The following is a 7,668-nucleotide window of genomic DNA, read 5'->3' on the forward strand; positions in this document are numbered from 1 at the left end:
AGATGACTCGAGTGGGAGGGTAGAAGTTATTGGGAGGAAGTACAATAATCCCGCGTACATTTGATGGCGTGATGGCGATTCATACAAGCCCACTTTGCGTTATTTCTGACGTTGACCGAGCCAACGACCGTTTTTCAGTCGACGCGCAGTGTGTGAGGAGTGAGGAGTTAGCCAGGTGTGATAATAATTGAGCAGAAGCGACATTCTTGTAAACAATCATTTTACCATTGGATTTCACTTTAATATAACAGCCACAATATCAATAACATTCCTATCACACCACGTGAACTGAAGTTCTTCAACTTAAGTGCTTTATAATTTAACCGGATCGCCAGTTGAAGTTTGATTTTGGAACAACTACCTCAAGAAAAAATTAATTGCTTAGAAATGGCTGTGAGATCCAATTCAGGTTCTTCTCTGACACATAAAATGAATAGAAATAATAGTCTTACACTTGGTGCCCAAGTTACATTACAACATAATCACTTGGTTGGGGATTTCTTTGGGGAATCCTTGCTCTCCATGGATGATTCAGTACTGAATGGAATAAATCTTGAAGAACAATTTGAACGTCATCAAAGTGCCCTCAGTAGTGTGATAAATGATGATGTTGATTATCAAAATAACAACGGTATCAACAATGTTGAAACAACGCAAGAACACAATTACACTAAGACTGTAGATAATTATCGAACAGAAGATAAATTTGATTCCATATCATCAACACTGGTTCGTAAAGCTGTGGAAGCGTATGATGAACTTGAGGATATTTTTGAAACTACAGAAATTTCTATACACCAGAATCATCCTCTGAATCAAACTATTGCTGACTCAGGGTTGGAGAAATCAGAGTGGGCTGACGACAGCCTGATAGTTCGAGCTTTTGATAACTTGGAATCATTCGATTATACCAAACAAACTGAAACAAAGATCCACGAACGATCTCTGTTAGCTCCTGTGAATCATCAGTCCTCAAATTCACCTAAAGTAAAGAATCTTATTGTTAAAGATAAAAATATTTCCTATACTGCTTCAAAAAATCGACGACGTACTCTGACTCCCAATAAAGAAAATAATTCACACAAGATACCAAGAACAGATTTTACTCACTGTGGACAGTTGCCTGATCAAAATTCATTCTACGGGCTTCCAAAAAAAGTAAAGAACATAATAGAGAAGGTTAAAGGGATTACCGATCTCTATGGTAAGTCCGGTAGATCTGGGTCCTTAGATTCTCTTTTAGATATTCGTTTTTGTGATGACTCATATTTTTTGCAGAATGGCAAGATGAATGCTTAAATCTAGCAGCAATTCATGATCGCAGAAATTTGATCTATGCCCTGCCAACAAGCGGAGGGAAAACTTTAGTTGCTGAGCTGTTGATGCTCAAAGAAGTTGTTGCTAATAAAAAAAATGCTATATTCGTACTTCCATTCATTGCAATTGTACAAGAAAAAGTGCGTATTTATACTTAATTGAAATTTCTGTCAACAAAATATTTTTCTGATGTACAGCATATGTTGTTCTTTTTACACAGGCTCGTTCGTTGGCACCATTTGCACTTGAGCTGGATTTTCTCATAGAGGAATATGCAGCTGGGAACGGAAAGTATCCACCTCGTAAAAGAAGGAGGAAGAATACGATCTATGTTTGTACAATTGAGAAAGGATTGGGTCTCATCAATAGCTTGATAGAGAAGGAACGACTCTCTGAGGTACTTTGATGTTTCGTCGAACATTTGATTTATAAATGGCTGTAACATATACCCAATATCACTGAGAACTAATTTCGTTAGGTCGGAATGATTGTCATTGATGAACTACATTTATTGGGGGAAGATGGTGGTAGAGGAGCCATTCTAGAAAATCTCTTGGCTAAAGTAATGTGTTCCAAAAGTGAGTTCAAATTAGGTGTTTTACTCTTTAAAGTCGGAAGCCTCTGTAAAAGTAGAATACCTCTAATCCGAATGATTTCTTAGGCAAGCCCCATATCATTGGAATGAGCGCAACCATAGGGAATTTAAATGATATAGCAAGCTTTTTAAATGCGGAAGTCTACACAAAAGATTTTAGGCCAGTGGAATTGAAAGAATACGTAAAATGTGAGGACGATATTTGGTTAGTCAATCTCAAAGAGGAAGAAATTCTAACTGACCTCAAGAAAATTAATTATTCTGTAAGTTTATCCTGCCAAATTGAAGCAGCAGAAAAACTTGGAAACACGATAATTAGTCCTTGTTGATTTGCTGATTTAGTATTCTGAAGAAGCTACGAGACTTGACCCAGATAAACTCGGGGGATTGGTCATGGACATAGCACCACAAGACTCCTGCCTCATATTTTGTCCAACCCGTAAAAATTGTGAGAATGTAGCTATGCTGTTGACCAAAGTTTTGTTTAGGTAATCACATTCAATCACGACTCTAGTACTCGCTCTAGTATATCCGTTCGATATCATCACAAAAGTAGATCGGTGTTTTTCGTTACTTCTGACTTTCAAAGTCACTTTGATGTGATTTCAGATCTATACAGGAACACAGAGTGAAAGAAAAATTCATTTTGATGAAAGCACTCTCAGCTGAAGGTATGATATGTGAGGTACTGAGCAAAACAATACCTTTCGGCGTAGCTTACCATCATTCAGGATTGATGTCAGAAGAACGACGTTTGCTTGAAGAAGCTTTCCGTTCTGGAATACTCTGTGTGATTTGTTGCACCTCAACCCTGGCTGCTGGCGTCAATTTACCAGCTCGTCGGGTTGGCATCTGACTCTAATAAATTTATATTGTTGTGTCATATCAAATTACATTGTGAATATATCATTGTGAAGGTCATACTGAGGCACCCATATATTGGACATCAATTCCTGAACTTAAGCCGATATAAACAAATGATTGGAAGAGCTGGACGGGCAGGTATGAAAGATGTTGGAGAAAGCATACTGATTTGTAAAACTAACGAGATTCCTAAGGTATCGTAGTTGGTATAAATTCAGAAATTCTAATTTCGCGTAATATCCAATCATCGAATAAAAGCAAGTGACTTTATTTCCAGGTCAAAGAGTTGTTAACTTCTAAAATGGACGATTGCATTAGTACGATGCATACTCACGAAGACAGAGGAATAAATAACTTTATCTTGAGTATGATTTTACTTAATATGGCAACAACTAGGTCAGATTTGCATAAAATTGTCGAAAAGACATTACTTGGTATACAACAGAACAAGCTAGACCTTAGTATAAAAAAAGTAGCGGACAACGCAATTTCCAGGCTAATGAAATCTGGTGTTATTCGAGTAAAACAAGTCACAGATTACAGCGATATTGCTCCTAATATAACTGTTGTTACAACGCAACACAATCTCAGTACAGCACAGGAATCACCTCGAACTGGCAAAAGAATTATAAAAATTAATAGTGAAACCAAATTGGAAGTATGTAAACTAGGAAGAGCGGCTATGAAAGGTGCGATTGAGTAATTTTTTTCCGCAAATATCCAATCAAACATATAAAACTAATATTCGTATTTCAAGGATGCGTTGAGTTGAGTCGAGCTCATTTGCTCTACAAGGATTTAAAAACTGCCCAAAACCAGCTGGTCCTGCTAGATTGTCTGCACCTTTTGTATCTTGTGACTCCATATGATCTTATCGACCAAGTGAAACCATCAGGCAATGTGTACTATAATGTGGTGTGTGGCTTATCTCGTGTACAGATGGCAACGGCAAGAGTTTTAGGGATCAATGAAACGGTAGCGGCCAAGCTGAGAGTTGGGATGATTCCAAAGGTGCTATATCATGTATTTACTCAAATTAATATCCATAATACGAATATGCTGCCTATTAATGAAATTTCCTATTCAATCTGTTCATTCTCGCCATTCATAGAACATCGATCAAAGAGTGGTAACTAGGTTTTATTTGACCCTAATGCTCAACGAATTATGGAATCAGCAATCCATTCATTTTGTTTCGACAAAGTATCAAGTCAATCGAGGAATAGTACAGAATCTAATGAGCGCCTCTGCCTCTTTTGCATCATGCGTCGAACGGTTCTGTGAAGTATGAACACATATTGATCATGTTTAAATGTAAAGAATTCACAAGCTTTTCCAAATATTGTGGTATGTTGACTAATGATGTTCATTTTTTTAGGAATTGGACGAATTTTGGGCATTCAGAGATCTGTTACACAGTTTTGGTAAACGACTGTCACACTGCTGTGCTGCAGAACTTGAACCACTAATGGAGCTTCCAGCCGTCAAAATAGTAGGTGTTATTGCATCACTGCCGATAAAAATAACTCTGCATGATATGTAAACGATTTGAAAAAATGGCTTAAATTTTCTCACGCAGGGACGAGCACGGCAGTTGTTCAATGCCGGATATAAGACCCTGCAAATGACAGCACTGGCTGAGCCTATGGAAATGTGTGAAAAGATTGAAAACATGCCGATGCGTATTGCTATCCAGATTATAGCTGCTGCAAAAGTAATGAAAATGAATATTTTCAAGTAATAAACTGTCAAGATTATGCATGTCTCACTTGGATCGTCATGTTTGCAGCTATTATTATTGGAAAAAGTGGAGAATCTGAGGGATGAGGCAGCTGACGTTTTGGAAGGCATCGATCTATCAAGTTTTCATTAGTCGTAAGATTCCAGTACAGTTATTTTGGCTCGGACGAAGCTAAGGATATAACGATTTTTCTAAGGATATAACGAAAATCACGTAGTGATTCAATGACTGTGATGTGGTATTCATAAAAAAAATTGTTGTTTAATTTGTTAATGTACATATCAAAAACGTATCGTACCGTTGAGTACGAAGTGGATAGCCCGTTATTTTTTTTTTAGTTACTTCGAAAGATCGAAAATAATTCGAGATTATTTCTTTCGTGAATTGGGCAATTTTACTGTTATTTTATTAAGCGAAAACCCATATTCAATGTGTTTTCAGAATTGAATCTCATTCACAGTTCACCAAGATGTTTCGAAGCAAATATATATTTTTCTACAGTTACTTCGAATCTGTTGTTCTTTGCCTCATATCTGTTATTAATTTTTTTAAGTCAAATATTACGGCAGCTTTACGTCAGAGCGTAGTACTATACACGTGACTGCGCTACGATAAATTGCCATAGATTGAAAATCTCTCAACCAGCCGAAGAAAGGAAGTAACTTGTTTTCGGTAACTCTTCAGAGATGACATAAGATAATTTCCTTACCATATTACTTTACTACATTGTGCTACACAGAACGGCATGTGTGAAATCCGACATGTTGGTTAAGCTGGCACATATAGTAAATACTCCATGGATGGTTGCTGTGCTTCTTTGTGAGGAAGTACCCGCCCATTTGTTTGGTACAAGTGTACATTACCAAATTACCTATATTTAAGACTGAATGATATTTAAGCAATAGTTCATAATTTATTACGACCCGATTTAACGTTTTTTATACAAGCACGCTTTTAATGTTATAGGAGGTAGTTTATTCCGCTTTTTCGTGACGTCTGCTTCTTTTTTAAAATCCATAAAGTAAAATAAACTGTGTGATAGGTCTTTTGAGGTATTAACAAATCCGTAACTCCCTAAAGTTTTCACGAATCCATCAACATCCTCAAACCTACTTTCAACTTCGGCAATTTTCAGAATTCCACTGGAAAAAGCGATCAAAACAATTTTTTAAAATAAATATATAGCCTGAATTCTGACTTTTTTATATATGTATATATGCGGTTATACTCACTCTTTTCTGAGAACTCTGTTTGCCTCTTTTACGTAGTCTGCGAGATTAGTGCCCATCAAGGAGAGGCAAAAGACAACAACGTCAATTCTTGCAGTCAGCAGAGAAGTATGTGCCATGTCGCAAGCAGTTACCCTGTCGTTTATGGCCACTAAATCTAACGAATGCACTTTCTGTGCAACGCTTTCAGCTAGCCGTGCTTCTCCACATCCAAAATCTGCGACGACATAGTCTTTCGGCCTGTTAGTACAAAAACATGAAAAAGAACTGAGATAACCACTTATTCCAGCTTGAGGATAGCAAATCAATGCGACTGATCCATATCTTACATTCTTTTAATTGATGATATTATATTGTCAAGAGGATTCAAAGGCCACTGTTCGACTTGAAGTTTGTAACCTTCATGGTAAGCTGTGAAAGCATCTGGATCTTCCTTGAAGTATTTCCTGGATGACCAGCTTTCACTGTTATACATTTGTTCATTTAGGAATCTAAACCTCGAAGACTTGAGTCTAGCCAACATTCTGTCCCTCAGTGATTTAGGAGTACTAAGATTTCCATTCGAAGTTTTGGAAGCTTCGTCCTGCTTGGCAGCAAGCAGTTTATGTATTTTATCTATGTGCAACGGTGCTTTCCTCAAGTCTTTCGAATTTTTAGTAATAGTTGAACCTTTTTTATTTACAGTTCTGCTAATATTACCCACAGAATTTTCTACTTCATTTCCAAAATGTTTAGAACCATCACCAGTTCCGTTGATTTTTGATATTATGGCTGTACTATGTGATAATTTCTGTTTCCGTCTAAGTCTTCGAATTTGTGATTTTGTTTTAACATCTGAAGTACTTGAATTCGGTGCACATTGGTCAGAATGTATGACAGAATTATTAACTTCTCTTTTGCTATTAACTTTTTCCACGTCAGAAATCTTTGCTACGGATCCTTTAGTAGAGACAGGCTCCTTACTGTTACCCGTTTTTGTTTCAGTATTCCGAATTTCTTTTTCTTTGGAATTATTTTTAGGTTCCTTTGTCTTGCCCCTGGATATATTTGGTTTCATTGATTCTGTTTTCCACTTCTTGATAATATCTTGGTCGATGGTAATCTCAGAACCTTTGCGTTTTTTTTTAACCTTTTCAACACCACTCTCATTTTGATTAGTGGTTGCTGCAGAGTTTGTATCCGATTGTACAATTTTCGCCTTTTTCTTCCTCTTTCCTACGTTTTTTCTAGTCTTTTCTTTTGGACCCACCTTTTTCTTCAGCAACAAATACAGACAAAAATCAAATTTGATATACACAACTCAAAAGTAACCGAAATAATATTTTAGGTTGGATTTCATTTCATCTGTGAAAACTTACATCTGATAAAAATTCTTTCGTCAGTTTGTCCCCTGTTTCGTCAGTTTCCCATGCACTTTCTTTAAATATACTCATTATTGAGAATTGGTTATTAAAATTTAGTAATGATTCACGTGGTCGACGAAACGTGTTACCGCTCAAGATTCATTCCAAATCAGCTGACTACCTATAATTCAGACACCAACAAACTACCCCAACCCCCCCAACCCTGGCCAATGGTGAATAAAATGATTTACGGTCATCACCGTGAGGTCGCGCTATACGTCGGTCTCCGAGTTGCGGTGATTTTTAAATTTTAAAGACCACTAGCGTAAGGGTATGAGAAAAGAAGCTTGAGGTTGTACGTACAGTCATACAGATACCTAGAATTATTTAATATAAAAAAACAGAATTATGAAGGTGTTGATATGAATTACGAACATTTCAAGTTAATAAATAAAGTTAACGATTTGATTATTATTCTTAATTGGTTTGAATAGCTGAAAATTTCGTTCGTGCGTAGAAAGATTTACAATTATTTGTTAGGATATGATACGTCTGAGGTCCTTATTCTTTTCCATAGCT

The 7,668-nt window shown here is 36.6% G+C and overlaps 2 protein-coding genes across 3 annotated transcripts; one reads left to right on the top strand and one right to left on the bottom strand.

Annotated features, from left to right (window-relative positions):
• Positions 1 to 138: 138 nt before the first annotated feature.
• LOC105690153 (helicase POLQ-like) lies at positions 139 to 5,021 on the top strand. The gene is made up of 14 exons (XM_012407721.3): positions 139 to 1,204; positions 1,279 to 1,457; positions 1,538 to 1,714; positions 1,796 to 1,895; positions 1,979 to 2,175; positions 2,255 to 2,400; positions 2,522 to 2,756; positions 2,830 to 2,970; positions 3,054 to 3,465; positions 3,534 to 3,787; positions 3,888 to 4,061; positions 4,155 to 4,268; positions 4,356 to 4,490; positions 4,566 to 5,021. Exons 1-14 carry the CDS (start codon positions 388 to 390, stop codon positions 4,647 to 4,649), a joined length of 3,165 nt encoding a protein of 1,054 aa, XP_012263144.2. The 5' UTR covers positions 139 to 387; the 3' UTR covers positions 4,650 to 5,021.
• Positions 5,022 to 5,410: 389 nt separating this feature from the next.
• On the bottom strand, positions 5,411 to 7,293 carry LOC105690162 (ribosomal RNA-processing protein 8). 2 transcript variants are annotated; one of them, XM_048656065.1, is made up of 4 exons: positions 7,105 to 7,293; positions 6,076 to 6,995; positions 5,750 to 5,986; positions 5,411 to 5,659 (listed from the first exon to the last, which is right to left on the bottom strand). In XM_048656065.1, exons 1-4 carry the CDS (start codon positions 7,177 to 7,179, stop codon positions 5,446 to 5,448), a joined length of 1,446 nt encoding a protein of 481 aa, XP_048512022.1. In that variant the 5' UTR covers positions 7,180 to 7,293; the 3' UTR covers positions 5,411 to 5,445. The 2 variants fall into 2 exon arrangements, with proteins under 2 accessions (XP_048512022.1, XP_012263158.2); XM_012407735.3 differs by having other exon boundaries at positions 6,076 to 7,001.
• Positions 7,294 to 7,668: the final 375 nt, after the last annotated feature.

Source organism: Athalia rosae, chromosome 5, assembly GCF_917208135.1.
Source record: "Athalia rosae chromosome 5, iyAthRosa1.1, whole genome shotgun sequence".
In the NCBI taxonomy this organism is placed as follows: Eukaryota; Metazoa; Arthropoda; class Insecta; order Hymenoptera; family Athaliidae; genus Athalia; species Athalia rosae.

Coding starts and splice junctions, on each gene's coding strand:
- LOC105690162 (XM_012407735.3), bottom strand. CDS start 7,179: ATGAGTATATTTAAAGAAAGTGCATGGGAAACTGACGAAACAGGGGAC. Junction 7,002..7,104: donor CGAAAGAATTTTTATCAGAT/GTAAGTTTTCAC, acceptor TTGTTGCTGAAG/AAAAAGGTGGGTCCAAAAGA. Junction 5,987..6,075: donor ATATCATCAATTAAAAGAAT/GTAAGATATGGA, acceptor TTGTACTAACAG/GCCGAAAGACTATGTCGTCG.
- LOC105690153 (XM_012407721.3), top strand. CDS start 388: ATGGCTGTGAGATCCAATTCAGGTTCTTCTCTGACACATAAAATGAAT. Junction 1,205..1,278: donor AGGGATTACCGATCTCTATG/GTAAGTCCGGTA, acceptor TATTTTTTGCAG/AATGGCAAGATGAATGCTTA. Junction 3,466..3,533: donor AGGAAGAGCGGCTATGAAAG/GTGCGATTGAGT, acceptor TCGTATTTCAAG/GATGCGTTGAGTTGAGTCGA.